The sequence below is a fragment of the Daphnia magna genome, linkage group LG6 (assembly GCF_020631705.1).
Source record: "Daphnia magna isolate NIES linkage group LG6, ASM2063170v1.1, whole genome shotgun sequence".
In the NCBI taxonomy this organism is placed as follows: Eukaryota; Metazoa; Arthropoda; class Branchiopoda; order Diplostraca; family Daphniidae; genus Daphnia; species Daphnia magna.
Genome location: NC_059187.1, coordinates 4,244,344 through 4,266,159, shown reverse-complemented (window position 1 = coordinate 4,266,159; position 21,816 = coordinate 4,244,344). Strand labels below are relative to the sequence as shown.

General features: G+C 38.8%; 5 protein-coding genes and 1 pseudogene across 7 annotated transcripts; 5 read left to right on the top strand and 1 right to left on the bottom strand.

Moving 5' to 3' along the window:
* The first annotated feature begins 2,540 nt into the window (after positions 1-2,540).
* On the top strand, positions 2,541-9,260 carry LOC116925593 (ubiquitin recognition factor in ER-associated degradation protein 1). The gene is made up of 6 exons (XM_045175761.1): positions 2,541-2,797; positions 8,445-8,479; positions 8,655-8,704; positions 8,759-8,820; positions 8,882-9,036; positions 9,118-9,260. Exons 2-6 carry the CDS (start codon positions 8,477-8,479, stop codon positions 9,229-9,231), a joined length of 384 nt encoding a protein of 127 aa, XP_045031696.1. The 5' UTR covers positions 2,541-2,797; positions 8,445-8,476; the 3' UTR covers positions 9,232-9,260.
* A 577-nt stretch (positions 9,261-9,837) lies between these two features.
* LOC123473756 lies at positions 9,838-12,647 on the top strand (annotated as a pseudogene).
* Positions 12,648-14,098: 1,451 nt separating this feature from the next.
* LOC116924435 lies at positions 14,099-15,717 on the top strand. Its single transcript, XM_032930960.2, has 6 exons — positions 14,099-14,257; positions 14,315-14,553; positions 14,614-14,782; positions 14,844-14,970; positions 15,031-15,252; positions 15,347-15,717. The coding sequence occupies exons 1-6, from the start codon at positions 14,237-14,239 to the stop codon at positions 15,472-15,474; spliced, it is 906 nt and encodes a 301-aa protein (XP_032786851.2). The 5' UTR covers positions 14,099-14,236; the 3' UTR covers positions 15,475-15,717.
* Positions 15,268-18,213, bottom strand: LOC116924428 (peptidylprolyl isomerase domain and WD repeat-containing protein 1). Its single transcript, XM_032930952.2, has 12 exons — positions 18,077-18,213; positions 17,903-18,005; positions 17,643-17,839; positions 17,495-17,582; positions 17,318-17,423; positions 17,042-17,260; positions 16,663-16,971; positions 16,465-16,601; positions 16,315-16,412; positions 15,970-16,158; positions 15,753-15,904; positions 15,268-15,685 (listed from the first exon to the last, which is right to left on the bottom strand). The coding sequence occupies exons 1-12, from the start codon at positions 18,192-18,194 to the stop codon at positions 15,542-15,544; spliced, it is 1,860 nt and encodes a 619-aa protein (XP_032786843.1). The 5' UTR covers positions 18,195-18,213; the 3' UTR covers positions 15,268-15,541.
* Positions 18,214-18,316: 103 nt separating this feature from the next.
* LOC116924439 (U11/U12 small nuclear ribonucleoprotein 25 kDa protein) lies at positions 18,317-19,032 on the top strand. The gene has a single exon (XM_032930969.2). It carries the CDS (start codon positions 18,317-18,319, stop codon positions 18,950-18,952), a length of 636 nt encoding a protein of 211 aa, XP_032786860.1. The 3' UTR covers positions 18,953-19,032.
* Positions 19,033-19,543: 511 nt separating this feature from the next.
* LOC116924445 (high mobility group protein I) lies at positions 19,544-21,814 on the top strand. 3 transcript variants are annotated; one of them, XM_032930978.2, is made up of 4 exons: positions 19,544-19,698; positions 20,627-20,749; positions 20,822-20,980; positions 21,056-21,814. In XM_032930978.2, the coding sequence occupies exons 2-4, from the start codon at positions 20,672-20,674 to the stop codon at positions 21,161-21,163; spliced, it is 345 nt and encodes a 114-aa protein (XP_032786869.1). In that variant the 5' UTR covers positions 19,544-19,698; positions 20,627-20,671; the 3' UTR covers positions 21,164-21,814. The 3 variants fall into 3 exon arrangements, with proteins under 3 accessions (XP_032786869.1, XP_032786865.1, XP_032786866.1); XM_032930974.2 differs by having other exon boundaries at positions 20,822-20,986; XM_032930975.2 differs by lacking the exon at positions 19,544-19,698 and adding an exon at positions 19,964-20,110 and having other exon boundaries at positions 20,822-20,986.
* Positions 21,815-21,816: the final 2 nt, after the last annotated feature.

Here is a 21,816-nt window from a genome sequence, read left to right as displayed (position 1 = left end):
CTATGGCAAAGCTGCGCCGTCACTTTTGGGCAATAGGGAGAGACACTTATCGTCCAGACGACGCCTATCGTCAGCTGACAGAATGGACGCTTACAGCTGTCAAAAATTTATGTTTATTGTTTTTGTTTTTTTTTTATTTGGTTTTAAAGTGAGTTGTATTTGTGATTGTATTTTTAAAATCTATATATATGTTTAAAAAGAATAAACTTTTTAGTGAAAAAAAAATTTGCTGTATTTTATTTCTTTTAGACCTACGAAACAAATTTGACATTAGAACAGAAGTAAGAATATATTATTATTTGATAGGTAATATTAATGAATTTTTTCCCAATTAACGAATTTTATTTAGGATTAGTGAAATGTATAAAATTTTTACAGTGTTACTCAGCCAAAGCTTTAAATTTGCATTCAGTGTGTTGGCTGCGTTTTCCATCCACGTTGGGAAGTACACTTTTTGATTAAGAAGGTAATCTATTGTGGCATTGTAAAAAAATTAACACACTTATCAAACAGGTAACTTATTTCACAAAATTTTAATGTTATAGCCCTGACATCACTCTTTTATTTTCCCTTTTCCAGGTATCGGAATCCCACTAGGTTGACCAGGGCAACAACCAACAATTGAATAGTCAATTAGAAAGCAACCTTCTTAGCCTACCATCAATAACTAAGACTATACCATTAAAGCTAATTATGTATTTTTCAATTTACAAATGTAATTAAATAATGAAACAATCAAAACAATTTGTTCATGTCACTCTTCACTCATTGTATTTGCTTTATGTTGTTTATGAATAAAACACTTACTGCTTACTCTTTAAAATACATTGAGTTTTTTTATGTACTTGGGTTCACATACATTCTTGGTAATTTAAAACGTTGGAATAATAATAAGTAAAAGTTAGAATTCAAATTTGAATTACGCGCGTTATCAAAATGGCCGCCGCAATGGATGCCGGGAAGGGGCCAAGGGGGTACATTTTATTGTAATTTGCGGTTCTTAAACTATAAAAATCGAAGTAAAATATCATATTAAAACGTGCTAGAGATAATAAGGAATATCAAAAATAAGTTTTATGTTTATTTTGGTATATATTAGTAACCAAACAACGTACCCAAAAAATTCTGTTTTTGGCCCCCTTCCCCCGCTAAAATGTCATAAAATAAAATAATTAATTACGTTCTAAGTTTTCAGCGGATTTACATAAATTTTACGTCAATCGATAGGTATTTAAAAGGGCTATCTATTTGGCGAATTTCATGAAAAAATATTGAAATGGAAGAAAATTCCAAATGAAACAAATTTTTTGCGTTTAATCGATCAAGCGCAATATTGGACCTAAGCGACAAAACGCAAAAAATTTCATTCAAATGGAATTTTTTTCCATTTCAATATTTTTTCATGAAATTCGCCAAATAGACAGCCCTTTTAAATACCTATCGATTGACGTAAAACTTATGTAAATCCGCTGAAAACTTAGAACGTAATTAATTATTTTATTTTATGACATTTTAGCGGGGGGAAGGACCAAAAACAGAATTTTTTGGGTACGTTGTTTGGTTACTAATATATACCAAAATAAACATAAAACTTATTTTTGATATTCCTTATTATCTCTAGCACGTTTTAATATGATATTTTACTTCGATTTTTATAGTTTAAGAACCGCAAATTACAATAAAATGTACCCCCCTTGGCCCCTTCCCGGCATCCATTGCGGCGGCCATTTTGATAACGCGCGTAATTCAAATTTGAATTCTAACTTTTACTTATTATTATTCCAACGTTTTAAATTACCAAGAATGTATGTGAACCCAAGTACATAAAAAAAACTCAATGTATTTTAAAGAGTAAGCAGTAAGTGTTTTATTCATAAACAACATAAAGCAAATACAATGAGTGAAGAGTGACATGAACAAATTGTTTTGATTGTTTCATTATTTAATTACATTTGTAAATTGAAAAATACATAATTAGCTTTAATGGTATAGTCTTAGTTATTGATGGTAGGCTAAGAAGGTTGCTTTCTAATTGACTATTCAATTGTTGGTTGTTGCCCCGGTCAACCTAGTGGGATTCCGATACCTGGAAAAGGGAAAATAAAAGAGTGATGTCAGGGCTATAACATTAAAATTTTGTGAAATAAGTTACCTGTTTGATAAGTGTGTTAATTTTTTTACAATGCCACAATAGATTACCTTCTTAATCAAAAAGTGTACTTCCCAACGTGGATGGAAAACGCAGCCAACACACTGAATGCAAATTTAAAGCTTTGGCTGAGTAACACTGTAAAAATTTTATACATTTCACTAATCCTAAATAAAATTCGTTAATTAATAAAAATTCATTAATATTACCTATCAAATAATAATATATTCTTACTTCTGTTCTAATGTCAAATTTGTTTCGTAGGTCTAAAAGAAATAAAATACAGCAAATTTTTTTTTCACTAAAAAGTTTATTCTTTTTAAACATATATATAGATTTTAAAAATACAAACACAAATACAACTAACTTTAAAACCAAATAAAAAAAAAACAAAAACAATAAACATAAATTTTTGACAGCTGTAAGCGTCCATTCTGTCAGCTGAGGCCACATCTAATAATAATAAGTGTCGTCCGGACGATAAGTGTCATCTAGAGACGATAGGCGTCGTCTGGACGATAAGTGTCTCTCCCTATTGGCCAAAAGTGACGGCGCAGCTTTGCCATAGGCTTCGTCCAGACGTGCGCGACCATGTTGTCTATTCTCTGATTGACGAGTTGACGAAATTTGTGAAGAAAGAGAGAATAAGTAAACAGAATAAACATACCGGAGTTCTGTTTGTGCTTTCACCGGCTAAGGTTGTGTTTCTTTGTGTCGCGTAAGTTCCACAGTGGAAAGGGTAAAGAAAAACGCCCCAATTTTTGTAGTTTTGTTACCGTTCCTTAACGCCATAAGACGCTAGGATAAAATAAGCGCACCCATCCCCCCTTTTTTCTCATGGCCCAGCAGGGCCAGGGATCCAGGGCTACACGTGTGTCTAGCAGGAAATCAGTGAAAAATTAAAATTAAAGCCTGTACAGTGCATTGGTACAAATCAGAGAGGAATAAAATGGATGTCCAGATTGCGGAATTTAACTGGCCGGGAAAGAGTAGGAACTGGCCACCGCTCATAATAAAAATGAAAAACGGTAGTAGCTACGAAAATTTACCACTCTCGGAGCAGAATAAGATTGCAGCGGAAATCCAAAAGGAAATTGGATCCGTCAAAAACAGCTATCCCGGAAGAGGTGGAGACCTCTTCGTGCAAGTAGGTGAAGAGGAAGCCTTCAACAGATTAAGAGAGATCAAGAGGTTAGGTGGACAAGATGTCGACGTTCAGTTACCGAAGCGTTTGCTATATAACATGGGCGTCATCTCAAATGTGTCCATAGATTATGAAGATGAGGAAATAAAAACCGCTTTGGAAGAACAAGGGGTAGTTGAGGCCAGAAGAATTACACGCAAAAATGACGGAAGGGGAGAAGACATACGAACCAATATGGTGCAGTTAACTTTCAAAGGTGAACCCGGACAGAAGTTAACGGACAGGGTAAAATTAGGTTTCGTTTCACACCCCGTTAGACCCTTCTACCGTTCCCCCTACAAATGTAAAAAGTGTTATAGGCTGGGTCATCTACAGACTTTCTGCAAAAGTCAGCAAGCATGCCACAGGTGTGGATCCATTCATAAGGAAGATGTGGAATGCAAGATGTATTGCGTAAACTGCGGCCAAAAAGACGAGCATACATCGGATGATACGAAATGTCCAAAGTACCAGCAACTGAAAAAGGAGATCCAACTAATAGACCGCAGGAATCCGCACATAAATGAGAACAAGGATTGGGGAAAAATCACCCCCAGCTGGAGAGTAGGAGAGGAAGATATGGTCACGAGTGGACCGGCAGCATGGGGGAGGACAACAGAGGATCCATCTGTGATAGAAGAAATAAAATCGTTAAAGAAAACAGTCTCGGAGCTTACGAAAGAAATCCACGATTTAAAAATACAGAAAATACCGAAGATTGAAAACAGGATAACTACGGTGGAGGCCCAAGGAAAAGCATTAGAACGGGACGTAAAAAAAACCAAAGCTAATTTCACCCTCATCAGATCCCAAATGCAAAAAATGATGGACATGATACAAAAAATGGCTGAAGGGGAAGAACTAGAAGCAGAGGATATGGAAGTAGCCCTTAGTGAAGGTTTCTACGGACTAGAACCTGAGAACGAAACTCCTGAAGAAATACTTCAAAACGAATTCGACAAAAGAAAGCAAATTGATTGGCAGGATGAGACTTCACCAGGCAAGATAAGGGGACTAAAACAAACTACAAACGACCCTAGGCCACTAAGTACCCCACAGAAAAAGCTCAAGGTAACAACAACTACCAGAAAATGACTAGACAACAACAATCTAAGTTAAGATGTCTGCAATGGAATGCAAGCAGCCTAAATAAAGCAAAATACGAAGAATTCAAAAAATACCTATGTTCAATTAAACCTCATATAATTTTTCTTAGCGAAACTCACTGGAAGAGCCAAACAAATTTTAGTTTTCCTGGTTATGCACTCTACCGCACAGACCGCACAGATAAAAAAGGAGGCGGAGTAGCACTCCTTATAAGTTTAGCACTAAACCCAACACCTATGCGCCATCGCCAAATTAGAAACCTGGAGTGGGTGGGAGCAAGTTTTTACACGCCAGTAGGACCAGTGGATGCCATCTCAGTCTACTGTCCAAGAGGAAATGCGTCTACAAAGGACATCAATCAATTAATGAACACACGAAATGAGCTGATTGTAGCCGGAGACTTTAACGCCCATCATGAGATGTGGGAAAACACCAACAAATCTAATAAATGCGGAAAGGCACTAAGTGAGATACTAGAAACTAGCTTATCGATTGAATTAATCACACCGCCAAATATCGGGACTCGTTTTAAAACCAACACCAGAAGCATGTCCACAATAGACCTAATGATGGCATCTCCAGTACTAGCATTTAAAGCAACGGCAAGACAAGGGCAATCAATGGATAGTGATCACATACCTATTATCGTAGACATGGAAAATGTTGCACCTTCGGAAAATATCCCCCAGCAACATGGGACTTTAGATCCGGAAAATGGGTGGAATGGAACCAAGACCTACACAACAGACTGAATATACAAGATTTTAAAAACACAGATAACGTCGACGAAGCAAATAGAATCCTTACCTCAGCGATGATCGATGCAGGAATGAAGTGGTTTAATTTCAAACCGAGGAGGCCCATCACCAAGTTAACCAAATCCTGGTGGACACAGGAATGTAGTAAGAAGTGCGCAGAAGTCAGAAGAATGGAACGAACATGGAGAAAAGATCCCTTAAACGCCTCGAAACGGGCAGTATACCGGAAAGCACTGGCAGAAAAAAGAAAATTTTTATTAAATAAACGCCGGAATGCATGGGGAAAATATCTCGAAGAACTGGGACCAAGAAATGACCCCCAGAAAATGTGGTCGTTAATGAAAACCATGCTTGGTACAGCAAGGAAAGGTCAAACGGTTCCAAAAACGATTAAAAATGCACAGTCTGAACTGACATTCGATCCAGAGGCTATATCGGAAATTTTGCTGAATTCGATGTTTGAGCCAGCATGCAAATCTCCTCCTGAACTAAACAGAAACAAGTCTTTAACACTACAGGAGGCCTTACGCAAAGAAGAAAGGGTGGCACTAAACTCTCCACTAAAAACACAAGAAATAGAAGAGGCCATGAGAAGTCTGACGCATACAGCACCCGGTCCAGACACCATCCCAAATACAATGATCAAGCAGCTATCGAAAGAAAACAGAGAACAAATCACAACATTTTATAACCTAATACTGAGGACAGGACGGCTACCGCTGGTCTGGAAAGAGGCTCACGTAGTACCCCTACTAAAAGCAGGAAAAAGCGCAGAATCAGCGCAATCTTTTAGGCCAGTCGCACTGACCGCAACCCTCTGCAAACTCTTGGAGAAGGTACTGGCAAAACGAATAAACTATTACCTGGAAAAACACAAAAAGCTACTAAAGGCGCAAGACGGGTTCAGAAAAAAACGAGGCACTACAGATGCTCTCACTCGATTAGACTGCTTCGTAAAAAATGGCTGGAGGAAAAACAACAAAGTATATGGCATATTCCTGGACATAGCCAAAGCCTTTGACTCAGTATCCCCAAGGGCAATCGCTTGGAAATTAGCCGAAAGCGGAGTAGAAGGATCGATATTAAGGCTGATAAGTGACTTCATGAAAAACAGGACATACAAACTAAAAATGGAAAATCGAACCCACGGGTGCACTCAGACCAAAAGAGGAGTCCCGCAAGGATCAGTGTTGAGCCCCATCCTCTTCAACGTGATGATGGCGGATCTGCCCTCCCCACCCAAAGGGCTAGAACTTATAGTGTATGCGGATGACGTGACAATTCTTATAGAAGCCGAAACGGAAGAAAAGGCGGAAACAACGGCTCAAGTCTACCTGGATAAAATAGCAAGATGGTGCACCCAACAAGGCATGAACCTATCAGCGGAAAAGACGGCAGGAATGAAATTTGAAAGGAATGCAAACAATTCAGAGGTCTTGTTTTTCCTACAAGGGAGAAGAATAAAATTTCACGAAAACGTCACCCTCTTAGGAGTGGAGGTGGATAAAAAGCTCACCTGGCGGAAACACATCGCGAAGGTAGAACAAAAGATCAGGAGAGCAGGAGCCGCTATTAGTGGAATTGCAACACGGAGGATGGCACCGGAGCTGAGGACGCTGAGACACCTCTACACAGCATGCATACAATCGGTGGCGGATTATGGGGCGGCAGTGTACGGGGGAGCGGCCAAATCAAACCTATCCCGAGTTAACACGGTACTGCATGAAGCCATAAGGAAAATCCTGGGCGCTCAAAAAAGTACGACGCTACCAGACCTATATGCAGAATTAGGAGTAATGGACATACAAACAAGAATAAGAATGCTTACCACAAGAATTGCTCTCCAAATAATTAGCAACCAAGAGCATCCTTTACGGGATCTGCTATTAAAGGAGGTGCAGGCGCCGACAACTTGGAAGTCTTACTCAACACCAGCGGTGATAAAAGCTACATGGGACATACGCGGTATGAGGCTCAAAATCAAGGAAATGGAAAACAACCAACCAACTCCCCCACCGTGGGACGAAAGGGTTTATGAATGCACAGAACTGGACATCACAAAGAAAGGCGCAACCGAGAACTTGTTGCAAGCACGGTTGCTGCTACAGGAAGAGCTAAATACGCTTCCTCCACAAACAGTGATAGCCTACACAGATGGATCCGCCAAAGACGAAACCTATACATGTGCAGTTTTCATCCCTGAAATCAACCTACAAAAGGCATGGAAAATCGAAGGGATTAAATCCATCTTTAAAGCAGAAGAAATTGCAATCCTGAACTGTCTCAAACACACATACCAAAGAGAAGATTATCCAAGCATGGTAGTGGTATGCACTGACTCGAAATCATGTGTCCAGTACCTAAGCAATCTCCCTTATAGGGACATGGACTCAACAAGTCTAGAGATCTGGAATCTAACAAAGTGCCTGAAGAACTCGGGCTGCAAAACCAAGATAATATGGATTCCCAGTCACTGTGGAATCAAGGGAAATGAATTTGTGGACCAGCTAGCTAAACAAGCTTTGACGGATCCAGGAGTAGAAAGAATCCAAAGCTTGCCGCGCATTGAAACCCTGAAAAAGAAAAAGGAAAGGAGATAAGTAAAGATTGGTATGAAAAGATACGAGCAAGTTATACCTTCATTGCAGCAAACATTGAATCCTCGCATATAGACTACCATCGCTTTCACAAGAACAGAGAAGCATCATGCACAATTCACAGATTGCGAACCGGGATGAACAATTTACAATACAGCTTGTATAAAAGAAACATGGCAGAAGACGGGGGATGCAGATGGGGCTGTGAAACCATGGAAACCGAAGAACACATACTAATGGAATGTCCACAATTCTATAGCAAGAGAGAAAAACTTAGAAGATTTTTAATACAACAAAATGCACCATGGAACAAGAAAACCTTACTAGGGCTCAACTATGAAATTCCAAATGCCCTAAGAAGAAACATTATAAACAGAGTAGCAACCTACCTAAAGAACGCAGGACTGACCTATAAAATCTGAACAATGCAAACATACGTGAGCCAAACGCTCACTAAACACTAAACAAGAAACAAAGGAGAACAAATGTAGCATCAAGAATCAAAGAACCCCTACTCACCAGGAAAGATAGAAACCGTAAAGGACATCTGGTGGTGTATATGAGCTTCAACGAAGCTTAAGGCAGCATTGCGTCCAGCAGCTGCAGCACCCATACAACATAAAAAAAAAAAAAAAAAAAAGAGAGAATAATATTGTGATAGTTTACTTTTAAAGAATACAAAATGGTAAGCATGGGCTCAAAAAATACTGTTAAGGGTAATTTATCTTCGATATTGAGATTCGTCATTTCGAACCTCTCAATGGTAGATAATACGAATACAATTACACAAAATATTTCTATGATATGATATTCATACCAATAAGTAAAAGGCTGATTGCTATTTGTTATTTTACATCCAGTTTGGGTTTGGTTTTCTGGAAATGCCTTGGCCATTTAATACCCAATACAGGTAAATTGTATACATACTATTTGAAGTGGTGCTAACTCAGAAAGGTTTTTTTAGGTGTTATTCAGTCTCCATGTTGCCTGGTCAAGAACGTCAAGATGTTGAAAAAGGAGGAAAAAGTAAATAGATTTTTTTTATCTGCCTAATTATCTCCTGCTTTATCTTGTGTTTCTTATTTAGTTATAATGCCACCCTCTGCCCTGGATCAGTTGACAAGGCTTAATATCGTGTACCCAATGTTGTTTAAATTGACAAACCCTAGAGAGGGACGTATTACTCATTGTGGAGTATTAGAATTTGTTGCAGATGAAGGTAAAATATACCTACCTTACTGGGTAAGTTTCAACTAAAATATTCATAAAATTCCAACAAAGTTATTGTATTTATATATTAGATGATGCAGAACCTTCTTTTAGATGAAGGTGATTTGCTTAACATTGAAAGTGCATCATTACCTGTTGCAACCTTCTCCAAGTTTCAACCACAGTCTGAAGACTTTTTGGATATCAGCAATCCCAAAGCTGTTTTAGAAAATGCTTTGCGAAACTTTGCATGCCTTACTAGTGGGTAAATGTGGAAAATTGGCATGATCTATTTTTCTTCTTACCCCAGTTAATTTTGTTGTATATACCAGGGATGTTGTTGCCATTACTTACAATGAAAAGGTTTATGAGCTACGGGTCCTCGAGACTAAGCCGGGAAAAGCTGTTTCAATCATCGAATGTGATATGAATGTAGAGTTCGCTCCGCCTGTGGGATACTCTGAACCTAAAAAAATTGTGAAAAAAAATCAAGAAGAACACATGGATACAATTGAACCAATAACTTACGAGCCAGAAGATCAAGGATTTATAGCCTTTGCTGGACAAGGAATCAGGTAAAATTCTCTCAGAAGCTTATTGATAATTTAAGTCGCAGAGTTCGGGCTTTCAAAATCACGTCTCGATAGAATATAGACATTTTTCAGATAATACGAAGTTTAGACTCCTATTCAATAACTTTTCGTAGTTGAAATCATCGCTCTATTGCTCAAAACCTTTAATATTTTTATATCAGGTTGGACGGAAAAGTAAGAAAAGTCAAAGACGATGAGCCCCCTGTCATTAAAGCTAGTTATAAACGAGGAGTACCTGACTATGATTACCATTTCGGGACATGAACTGTATAAAAGATTAAAGGAATACCTAAAGGCTCATTTAGTCAGTGTTCTTAAGGTATATCTCCAATACAAATCTATACCTTGCACTGGCCCTAGGGAAAGCTGTCTTCTGCAAATTATTTTTCTGTTTTGGTAGAATGGAGTTGACTACATGGATGAAACTGTACTCAAGTTTTACACACAACAATGGGAAGAATACCAGTTCAGCTCAAAGGTTTTGAACGGAGTTTGTGCCTATTTAAATCGGTAACGAGGTTTGATGCGATATTAAGAGTGGAAAAATTATTAATTACAATTATTTCAATAGACATTGGGTGAAACGAGAGTGTGAAGAAGGGCAGAAAGGAATTTACGAAATTTATCAATTGGCGCTTGTTACATGGAGAGAAAACTTATTTCGCCATCTCCACAAACAAGTACTACAACCCTAGATGAATTACTTTTTCCCTACAACTTGATCCAATTTCATTTAACAATAGGTAACAAATGCCGTGCTGAAACTCATTGAAAAAGAGCGAAACGGAGATCCTATTAATACACGATTAGATAGCGGTGTCATGAACTGCTACGTTGAACTTGGTTCTTTGCTTACATAGATGGAGAACAGAAAATCCGAATACGTAAAATATCTCTTCTTTTTTTTTTAGGCTTGAACGAGGAAGATCAGTCAGCCAAGGGACAGAATTTATCGGTCTATAAGGATTCATTTGAGAATTCATTCTTAGAGGATACCGAGCGCTTCTATACCCGGGAAAGTGCCGAGTTCCTCCGCCACAATCCAGTGACGGAGTACATGAAGCGAGCCGAACAGCGGTTAACTGAGGAACAAAAACGAGTGCAGACATACTTGCATGAAGCCACCCTTGACAAATTAAGCAAAACCTGTGAAAAAGTCCTCATAGAAAAGCATTTGGAGATCTTTCAGGTATACCCTTTTCATCAGATGGTTGGAGCCCCTTTTCTTATTTATATCTCTTTATTCTTCAGGCGGAATTTCAACACCTCCTTGCCGACGACAAACATGATGACCTCGGGCGGATGTACCAATTGGTGTCGCGCATATCAGAAGGGTTAACGGAATTGCGAACATTGCTCGAAGATCACACAACCCAGCAAGGCTTGTCGGCCATCGAACGCGAAGGAGAAGCAGCACACAATGATCCTTAGGTATGTCGACCTACTGATGTACAACGAAGCAATACTCGAATAACGTTTACGGACGGTCGCAAAGGTTTACGTTACTACCATTTTGGACGTGCATCGTAAATACAACGCCCTTGTGATGTCAGCGTTTCATAACGATGCCGGATTTGTGGCCGCTTTGGACAAGGCTTGCGGGAAGTTCATTAATAGCAACGCCGTGACAAAGGCTGCAAATTCCTCGTCGAAATCGCCAAAATTGCTGGCCAAATACTGTGATCTTTTACTTAAAAAGAGCGCCAAAAATCCTGAAGAGGCCGAATTAGAGGATACGTTAAATCAAGTGGTTAGTTTTATCTATCAATGATTTCTCTTTAAGCGCACCAATTTATTGATTGAACGTGTTTTATATAGATGGTCGTCTTCAAGTATATTGAAGACAAAGACGTATTCCAGAGGTTCTGCAGCAAAATGCTGGCAAAGCGTTTGGTGCAGCATATGTCGGCTTCGGACGACGCCGAAGCGTCAATGATCTCCAAATTAAAACAAGCCTGTGGTTTCGAATATACTTCTAAACTTCAGCGCATGTTTCAAGACATCGGAGTCAGTAAAGATCTCAACGAACAATTTAAGCGCCATCTAACCAATTTTGCCGAGCCGCTTGACATCGACTTCAGTATTTAGGTTAGAAGGCTAGAAGAAGTTTAAAGTTAGCAACGAATGATATTCTATTTCTTAATTTGCACAACAGGTCCTGTCGTCTGGTTCGTGGCCTTTTCAGCAATCAGTCAACTTTTCTCTTAAGCCGAGAGTTCACATAATAAAGGTATTATTTTGATTTACTTATTGGCACAACTTTATCTATAAACATTTGTATAAACTATATTTCTGTCATATGTTAATTTTTTTTTTCTTTCAGAAATGTATTGACATTCTCATCGAAAAGGAATACTTGGAGAGAACCGAGGGACAGAAGGATACTTATTCCTACCTCGCATGACTTCTTTATTCTGCGAGTTTTTCCTTAACTTTTGCCATTTTCGCGTTTAACTTCTACGCTAAAAAATGGGAGTCGAGGAGAGAAAGAGTTTTCACGGTTGTTGCCGCTGTTCAATAGCGGTTTTGTACGAACAGTAGGAACCGTGACCAATTCTAGGAACAAAGACGCTCACGGAGTTGATACATCATATGACTCCTGTTTAGCATACCCATTTCTGTCTTGACTCCCGTTCTATATTTACTTATTTTCCTCGTTCTTTGTTCGTGTATCTTACTGCACTTTTGATTTGACATTTTCCCCCGTCTGCTCATCCCCTCCATCTGGCTGAGAACTCTTTGTATATACGTAATCCTCGGATCTGAACGATAGAAAGAAAAGGGGCCCTTTGCCAAAGGAAATTGTTTGCCTTTGCTAACTGGGGTTCCTGTCTAAGGCTGTACTAAGTTGATTGAAATCTTGTGACCATGCTGCAACATTGTCCCGTCTTCTTGCGCGATGAGTGGTAAGTGTATTTTGAGTCCTTAGTTTTTGTCGCTCTCTGGAGGTTATCATTTTCGATTGTTAGTGGGTGCGAATGGGTTAATGTGTGAAGTTCTGCTAATAATATCACAAATAAAAATGAAAATTATTTCATATTAGAATTTCCGGAAGGATGTATGTTAGTGTTGTGTTCCCAAATAATTTCGACATTTTACAACAACAAACTGAGGTGGTCTGATAAACTCTAACGCTGGAAATTGGTAGCGGTAATAGGGGCATGCTATGCGGACCCACCCGTCTCGGTTTCGATACACAAATCGTACATTTTGTATACAAATCCTTCCTCTAATTGTCACAGTTCTTTGTTCGAAGAAACTGTAATACACCGTGATAAGTAAGTAACCAGATGAAACTGGTATACTAATGCAATAAAAGCATTTTTGGAATTCAGAAAAATGAAAAATCTCGACTGTAAAAATATCCCTTTCTTTGAACGAGCTATGTTTGAAGAAAAAATCAAGCTGATCTCCCTTTAAGCATAATTCACACCAATAATGAAGGCTGAACTCATCGGGTCTTGGATTGGGTACACCATGAGAGTAGAACGCGGTGCCTCGTAGAAATGAGGACTATGTTGGCCGTACTCCGTAGACTGTGGTGTTCTTGCCGCCACCGCGTAAATCATAGAATGAAATTGGTGAGCTCCTCCGATTTTGTCAAAAGTTACCATAATTAAATTTTGCGTTCATCCCTTATTCTGAATTTCTATATGAAACTTTAATGAGGTATGTGGCATATTTGATGTTCTACCTTCCATGACAACTACCAAAATTATCCCCATATCCACATTTGAATCACCTATGTTTACATATTTTCTTGACACTAGAAACGCAAAAAATACTAAACAGCATCCCTAGCCTTTTACTTGAATTAATTTTCATGGATAAACTAGGGATGATTTATTATTTATAAAGACTGGAGAAGACGCAGAATGTCTTAAAGTGTAGTATTCTAGAACATTTCCTGAATTGGAAAAGTATTACTACCTAGCCTTTTACTTGAATTAATTTTCATGGATAAACTAGGGATGATTAATTATTTATAAAGACTGGAGAAGACGCAGAATGTCTTAAAGTGTAGTATTGTAGAACATTTCCTGAATTGGAAAAGTATTACTAGGGTAAATAAATCAAAAACCCCCTTTTTTCCTATCTCCCCCTGCAATCGAAACCCCCCTGGATTTTTTTAAATTTTGCAGCGCAGCATCCGAAACTGGTCTATACAGATGGCGATCGGGACAACCCTTGATTTTTCCCCCGCTCCGCCCCGGTTGACGAAGTGACACCCCGATTGAGCCCGAATGCCCTTTTTCGGGGTGGTACGGGGCTGTTAACCCGATAAGAGCTAATCGGGGTCGATCGCTAAATATAAAATATTTATAATATATAATATAGTTTTAGATTATAAAAAATATTCATCTCTATAATTCTACATGGTTCTATGCTATATTCTGACGTGGGATTTCATTCATTATTACATGGTCTAAGAACCCTTCTTAGACCATGAATCCATGATTATTATCATTTTTTAGATTTCAATTTTGAAATGGCACTGTCGCCTAAATAAACTGGTACAAACAAAGATTGTTTTGAATCAAGCGATACCGAGTATAACCTTTCTTGCCTTTCTTGCGTTATTTTAAGGAAAAGAATTGTTAGGAAACTGTATCAAATGCAAACACTAAATATTTGAGAAAATGCCACCTAAAAGATCTATGGTAAATGTTCACATACTTGAAGTTACCCTATTAGGAAAACCTTTCATTTTTATTTAGGTTAACAAGCCAAATGTGAAAGATAACACCCTCAAAGGCAAACATCCAAAATCTGGGAACAATACCATATTACCAAAAGACAATCAGATGAGCTTGTCTAGTAAAGAAGCGCAAATGTTTTTACTTCATAGGGAGAAATCTCGGCTGGTTTCAAAAATACAAAAGATGAAAAAGGATTTATTTGAAATAAGAGCTGCTCTAAAAAAACGAGAATTCCAAGCCCTGCAGGAACCAGAAAAGTATATTAGGCCTTCCAAGATATCTTCATGTTGTGGAAAGTGTTATTAAATTCTTTTTAGAAAGGAGCAAAAGTTTCTTGAATTTTCTAAGAATGTTGATGTTTGGTCCAAATCCTTTGGCATAGCCATTGATCGAGCAGTTTATACAAAACACAACTCTAGAAAGTGGCGCATTGAAGCAAGCGGAGCAAGCTTGAGATTTGAGGTGGACATATGCTGTGCAACCAACGTAATCATGTTTTCTTTGTTGTCTGGAACACCTTCAAATCAACTAAATTCATTGTTTTCAGGAAATTACTAAAAAGGGTTTTATAAAAGAACTTTTCATTGAGACCACTGAACCATGCAAACATGAGCTCCAACCATGGTTTGATAAATTTGAATGCAACATTCAACAGATATTCAAAGTTTTAAAGGGTATATAATTTATTTTACACTTGAATCTGATGATCTATTATTTGTGTTCATCTTTCACAGTGTATGATGAAATGAATAGGGAAAGAGAAACTGGGCTCAGAACTTGCAAGGAGGAATTTGGTTCCATAATAACTGTTTATCAACTGAAACCTTCTGGAGAGACAGTTGTTGAACTAGGGAATCAGGATGCTTATTATTTTCAGATCAAATGGAAACTTACCCCATCTATTAAACATATTGCAAAAGTGAAGAATGTTTGTCGCATTGCATGTACTGAAGAAGGTAAACAAATTAACATTAGATTGCATTTTTTTTTTATTATTTTATAGAAAAATCAGTTTTTTTTTTTTTTTAATTCTTCTATTCTTGCGCATAGGTGACAAATTTATCAAGGCAAGCACTGACCTATCAAGTATCAAGAGAAGATTAGGTGAGTCTCCTATAGACGTCATTCAACTATTGGCCAGGGGTCTCGCCAAACGGGACAAATCGGAAAATGTTTGAACACCAAATAACGCCGAGAACGGGAAGCGCTGGAAATGATTTTAGCTTTTGCACCAACAAAGGGTGCTTATTTCACTGTGACACTGATGATCGATATGTCGTTATATGGCTTGTCTGTTTTGGGATTTGTTTTTGTAGAACTTATCTCTTGTACTACTTCCATTCCCTTCACAACACGTCCAAATACTGTATGCTTGTTGTCGAGCCAAGGCTATAAAATAATAAAAATTAATTAAAACATCATCACGGTTACAAAACAAAATGTTTTAAAAACCTACCGCAGGTGCGACAGTGATGAAAAATTGACTCCCGTTGGTCCCTGGCCCGGCATTTGCCATGCTCACTGTGTAAGGACGATCGTGGCGCAGCGAAGGGTGGAATTCGTCACCGAATTCACCACCCCATATACTCTCACCACCTGTTCCGGTTCCTAAGAGTAGTCAAATTGCGTTAACAAAATTATGTTTTAAATCTATGCATAAAACATTCCTTTACCCAATGGGTCGCCGGTTTGAATCATGAAACCTTTGATGCAACGATGAAAAATATGGTTGTTAAAGTAGCTGTTTTTGCTATGAACACAAAAGTTTTCAACGGTTTTTGGACATTCTTTGCCAAAAAGTTGAATATGTATGTCGCCAACGGTTGTATGAAGTACGGCAGTTTCGTAAATCCGCTGGGTTCCTATATCAAGGGGAAAATAATCAGAAAAGAAAAAATACATAATGGAGGTAGACGATGGGCCGCAAAAACGAAATAAAATGAATTTTGTTATGGCTGTCACAGTATTGTTCCGTGATTTTTTTCTGGTGTTTTTCATGACAAAATACTGTTACTGACCGATGGCGTCGGTGGCTGCAATCATGTCTTCTTTAGAAGGCTTCTCGTTAAAAACATCACGTTCTGTACCGGGTGCTTTACTATCATCAGGATCTCTCCTAGACAAAATATTAGTATTTGCGTATTTTTAACATGGCGACAAAAGAGTACCTGCTGAATAAGAAAAACCGATTCTTTTTAAACGCTGTTACAAAAAGTGTTGAGTCAGGTTCAATAGACTCTAGAGTAGGATTTTCGGAAGCTTCCATTTCGAGAGTTACCGCTGCAGGATTATGTCTGGCTTTTCCCTGCAAATAATGCTTTCTAGTTAAATTATTTTACTGTAATAGGATTGTAATTTTTACAAACCTGGATAAGAGAAAGCTGGAGAAAACGCATGTTTTCTGGCTTGCCTATAAGACGCGCAAGTCTATTTGTAACCAAATTAATGACTTTAACTCCGATCATAGTAGGGACCAGAAGAAAATTTCCACTTTCGTCAAAAGTCAAACGCGTCAAATGAAGGCAATCAGCCTTTTCAACTTCCTTTTCCATGGCTACACGTCGATTAAACTCCATATTTGGCAACGTTTTTTTCTGTTGAAGTTCCATGTAATGCTGGATGGATTCGTCTATGACACGTGTGAGCTTGCCCGAGGCAAACTTGAAAATCCGAACCTGGGCGATTCATGATTGATTTGATTGACACACAACTGATACTAACAACACGGTAATAAAATTTACGTACCTTTCGATCTGCTCCGTAAGTAGCAAACAGTTCGCCGTTCGGAGAAAAGCATAAGTTCAGTGGATAAGTTTTTTGCTTCATGAATTCAAAGAGATCAGTATCAAGTTTCGATTCAAAGTCGACATTCCTCGGGAAGGCATAGTCACTCTTTTCACCCGTCCAATAGTTCAGAATTCCTTGCTTGTCAACGGATATAACGGCTTCATACACAGGATTGTACTAAACGGGAAAAATCGTGAAATTTTTGTCTATGGCCTTCACATATGACAAACTTACTTTGATCAGTGTTACTGGTTTGTTGTGTAATTTCTCTAATTGATGGATTGGCTTATTAATTCCATGCCCATCATATAGATTAATAGTGCCATTTTCAGATTCTGAACTAAAACATAAGACAATGGCAGTTTAGCAATGCAAAAATCAAGTGAAACAAAAAAAAAAAAAAGGCCTTACACTGCTAGAACAGAAATAGGGTCTCCAGGTGAATGAACCCATTCACAGCAGCCTGGTATGTAAGATAACTTCATCATGTTGATCATATCTTCATAGCAGAAAAAGTTCATTATCTTACATATGGGGACAGAGTAAACAATTTACATACCAAAATTGACAACATCAAACACCTTCAGTGATTTATCATTTGATATTGTGCACAACAAGGTCCCAGAAGAGTTAATGCCAACATCTTGAATATTACCAAGATGGCCTCGAAAATGTTTCACAAATTCAATTCCTAGTTCTTGTTTCTTCCAAAATTTAATATGTCCATCGATACTACAAGTGATTATGAAATTTGTCCTGTAACAAAAAGAATTCGGTAATTCTCAAAACAATGACATGCCAGTTCGCTCACAGATTTACTTCGTCGTGACTAAATGAGTTACAATATCTCGATGCATAAAGCTCCGCTCATACATTTCCACATTGGGAAGATTATCTAAATAGAGATCTTCGAATTCCAAAACTGTAGAAAATACGCAAAATTTTTAAAATTGCCTTTGAAAATTTTTGATAAGATATTTTGGAATCACTAACCCTTCTTTTTCTTTGGTTTTGAATGAGGAGCTTCAGCGGGTAATGGTCCCACAAACTCATCTTCAGATTCAGAGATATTTTGCTCGTGTTGCCGTTTGCTGCTTGTTGATTCCGCCATTTTTATCAAACTAGCCGGTACAGAACAATTGACAAACGTTAGCCGCGTTGGCGCTATGTGGTGTCCAAGACTCCAAATCCAAGCCAACTACACCACTAGCAGACTACATTCCATGGTTCAACATGGAAGTTGAAGAATCATCGTCTCGTCGTTCAAAACGTAAAAAAGAGAAGAAGCACCATAAATCTAAAAGCAAATCCAAAAGTAAGTCAAAGAAGAAGCATCGGAAAAGAAGGAGACGATCGCCTTCTAGTTCTGAAGAATCCCAGCATCACTCTAATGTAAAGGCTAGTAGTCTTGCTAATCTTGCGAACCCAGAAGATAGCCGCAAATATTCTCATCAAGAGGTCGTGGACCTCGTAAAAAAAACTCTAGACTCGCTGTTAGCCAAAGACCCCATTTTGAATGATCTTCCACCTGCTGTCACCCTAGAAGAGGTCCAATCTTTGATTGCATTAGAACACGGTCAGGCCATTCAAATTGAGATCCATCGCGACGATGGAACTTCATTCCCCGTAATCATCAGTCAAAATGCTACCGTTGGTCAACTAAAGCGATCTGTTGAACGAGCTACAGAACTGCGATTGAGCCGAGACGCGTCAAATTGCCACAGACGGATCAACTGGAAATATGTTTGGAAAACTTACTGGCTCTATGCACAGGGAACCAAGTTGAAGGACGATATGACTACACTAAAAGACTATGCCATAAATAATGATGACCGCATTTCGTTCATCAAGCGACTTAAAGAAAAATAAAAGATATTCAAAAATAATTTTTGATTTTTTTGTTGATATAATAAATGTTCAATGATGCTGAAGAATGTTGAGAACCCAAATCTTAAAACTGTTTGCGTTCTGGGGTGACCATCGCGCGAAGAAGGTTCTTAAAGCATGTACAGCGCCTGGGGTGTCATTTGAATTTGAATCAGTGAAAATGTAGCGACCGTTACTTATTTTCTTTCGACTGGGCGGGACTAGTGGAGTAGTGGCGTAATGTGCACAACGCAAAAGTTCTGAGGAAAGAAAGACAAGATACATAAAAATGCTACACATTGGCCGAGACGCGGTGTTCTTCAGGCCAGCTGCTGTCAGTTCTCCTACAGGAATAGGGTGTGTGTAAATTATGTTTTTTCATCTCAATGGATGTTTCACCCTCCCCCCTTCTTTCTATGCTTCGCCAAGGGAGAGAAAAAAAAAACTTTTTGTTCACACACACACCAATAGGGGGAGAAAGAAACATACACACTGTATGCGTAGATGGGTCAGTGTAATTTCCCGCGCGTCCATAAAAAAGGAGAGAAAAAAAAAGATGGAAGTCACGTGACCTTTGGCAACAACCAATAGAGACAGCCGACAGCAACGCCACCTAGGAGGACGCGGTAGTAATGTGCGGCTCTCGCGCCGGCGCCGTTGGCTTCCCCCACAAAAGGTTGAGGTTTTATACTGCGTGTAGCGTTATAGAGCTCTGGTCGACGAGATACAGGACGCGCCTGGCTGCCAAGGTAAGTCGAATTATTTTGTCACTCTTCTCTGTAATTCAAGTAAAATTAGTTGGGATTTTTTGCAAAACCACCACAATTAATACCAACTAGAGAGACGTTGTGAGGATTTTTACACAATTTTTCTTGTGGTTTAGAACGTAGGCAAAACTAGTTAACGAATTTTTCTTCAAAGTCTCATCTCCAAACCCTTGGGTTGGCTTTGCTTTCCCTTTTGGTCGGGCACGCGGGGGCCCGCCATAGAACAAGTCTACCCGTTTTTCCTCCGTTTGACGCAGTGTATCTCTGTGTGTGTGCGCCAGTGTGTGTTAGTGTCCCTGTGTGTATGTACCCCAATAACGGCGTGTAGATATTCCCGGCCCTACGCGTTCTGAGAAAAAAAAAAATTATCCATTTTGGTATTTTCGCCATTTAGGTGGCAGACTTAAAAAATTGTAGAAAAATTAATCTTAGGTCTAATAATTTCGAAGAAAATTACCATAGCGTTGGTTGCTTATTCTCCCTCCACTTTGTGTCGGCCATTGATTTTTCAAGCGTTGGGAATCTCAACAGTTTGACTGGTATTTTGATCGCAGCAGCCACCATTGCCCGTACTCTCTCCGAAGCTTGTATTTTGTTAGGCTGTTGCCTGCTTCCCGCCGGCGAAAAAGAAATTTCATCTCACAAAAAAATTCGTAGATTGTTATTTTTTTTTATTAAGTAAAAATGTTTTTCATTTTGGGATAATGTTTTGTGTTCATTTTTAAGTTACTAATGAAAATAGGGGGGGGGGGTGATAAGTTGCTCTTGTATCGCGGGTGGGGGGGGTCGACCAGTGTGATGCTTGGGTCGGGAGCTTACTTTTCCCGCCCTTATATTTGAAATGCTATCGCCTGATTTCTTCCGTTACTGATTTCTGCGACCCTTTTCTTTTTTTAAATTTTAACTTTAGGTTTTTAGTCTTAAAGAGTAAAGGAATCCAACTGTTTGATTAAATATGGCTGATGCTGCATCACCTAAGAAACGCGGACGTCCTGCAAAGAAAGCTGCCGATGGCGAACACAAAGAGAAAGATGTACGTTTTTACCCTGAAAACTAACACTTAAAATGATGAAGCTAATCTAAATGTATTTGCTTGAACTTATAGGAGCCCAAGAAGGCTGAAAAGAGGGCGGCTGCCCCAGCACCAGCACCGTCATCAGGAGCCGAAAGTGGGGAATCTCAGGTGAAGCGAGGTCGAGGCCGTCCTAAAGGATCTGGCAAGAAAGCCAGTGGAGCCGCAGGAGCGTCTGCTGCGAAGTCCAAGGTAAAGGCAAGTTCGCCTTCAAATCCTTTGCAGCAAGTAATTTAAACTAACAAAACAAAATTTTTGGTTATTCAGCCCCCTGCCGGAGGTCGTGGCCGTGGTCGTCCCAAGAAGAGCGAAGCCAGCAAAAAGGAAGAATCAGCCGAAGATGAATCCGCCGGAGATGAAGGAGAGTCGTCGTAAAACAAACGTGTTCAGAAACTACCCACAACTAAATTGGGGAGCTTTTTTTTTTTTTAATTTTCATCGTTTTTTGAGTTCGACAAAGAACACGATTCGACGAGATTATTAGAACACGCCTCTTAAAAAAAACAAAATGCAGAAAACCATGTCGCGTCATCCTTTTTTATTTTTATTTTTTTCTTTTAACACAACTTATCCACATTTCATTACACCCCACCATCTTTTAAATAGTGTCCACCCCTCTTGTAAACCCTTAACAGTAAATCGCCAACATCTGCTCCTGTTTTTTTTTTGTTTTAAAATCCTCCATCCTTTCTCACCGTCGTCTCGTGTGCGTTCGTCTCCCTTTTTACTCTTACTATACCGTTTTCATCCCAACCTGATGGTGTGTAAGTGCAGTTCTTAGTCTCTCCTATTTTTACTTGGATGAATTCTTGGATGGATGATACCCTCCTCCGTTTCTCGCACCTGTAAAATCCCCATCTCGGCAAAGAAACACAACTCTGCCATCCCATCCGATTCTGCACATCATACATTGAATTCAACAACTGAGCCACAAACATATTATTAAACAACGTTTCACTCGTGACGCTATCCTCATTTTCCTGGCCATCCAATACAAGATTTCGGTTGATAAGAAAACCAATTCAACT

What these genes read in the sequence shown, in the direction of transcription:
- LOC116925593 (XM_045175761.1), top strand. An exon ending in CCATTTAATACCCAATACAG is followed by an intron (nt 8,705 to 8,758) that starts GTAAATTGTATA and finishes AGGTTTTTTTAG; the next exon opens with GTGTTATTCAGTCTCCATGT. An exon ending in AAATATACCTACCTTACTGG is followed by an intron (nt 9,037 to 9,117) that starts GTAAGTTTCAAC and finishes ACCTTCTTTTAG; the next exon opens with ATGAAGGTGATTTGCTTAAC.
- LOC116924435 (XM_032930960.2), top strand. Translation starts at nt 14,237, where the DNA reads ATGCCACCTAAAAGATCTATG. An exon ending in TGCCACCTAAAAGATCTATG is followed by an intron (nt 14,258 to 14,314) that starts GTAAATGTTCAC and finishes ATTTTTATTTAG; the next exon opens with GTTAACAAGCCAAATGTGAA. An exon ending in CATTGCATGTACTGAAGAAG is followed by an intron (nt 15,253 to 15,346) that starts GTAAACAAATTA and finishes TCTTGCGCATAG; the next exon opens with GTGACAAATTTATCAAGGCA.
- LOC116924428 (XM_032930952.2), bottom strand. Translation starts at nt 18,194, where the DNA reads ATGGCGGAATCAACAAGCAGCAAACGGCAACACGAGCAAAATATCTCT. An exon ending in CCTATTTCTGTTCTAGCAGT is followed by an intron (nt 17,424 to 17,494) that starts GTAAGGCCTTTT and finishes CTTATGTTTTAG; the next exon opens with TTCAGAATCTGAAAATGGCA. An exon ending in TCAAACCGGCGACCCATTGG is followed by an intron (nt 15,905 to 15,969) that starts GTAAAGGAATGT and finishes GACTACTCTTAG; the next exon opens with GAACCGGAACAGGTGGTGAG.
- LOC116924439 (XM_032930969.2), top strand. Translation starts at nt 18,317, where the DNA reads ATGGAAGTTGAAGAATCATCGTCTCGTCGTTCAAAACGTAAAAAAGAG.
- LOC116924445 (XM_032930974.2), top strand. Translation starts at nt 20,672, where the DNA reads ATGGCTGATGCTGCATCACCTAAGAAACGCGGACGTCCTGCAAAGAAA. An exon ending in GCGAACACAAAGAGAAAGAT is followed by an intron (nt 20,750 to 20,821) that starts GTACGTTTTTAC and finishes TTGAACTTATAG; the next exon opens with GAGCCCAAGAAGGCTGAAAA. An exon ending in CTGCGAAGTCCAAGGTAAAG is followed by an intron (nt 20,987 to 21,055) that starts GCAAGTTCGCCT and finishes TTGGTTATTCAG; the next exon opens with CCCCCTGCCGGAGGTCGTGG.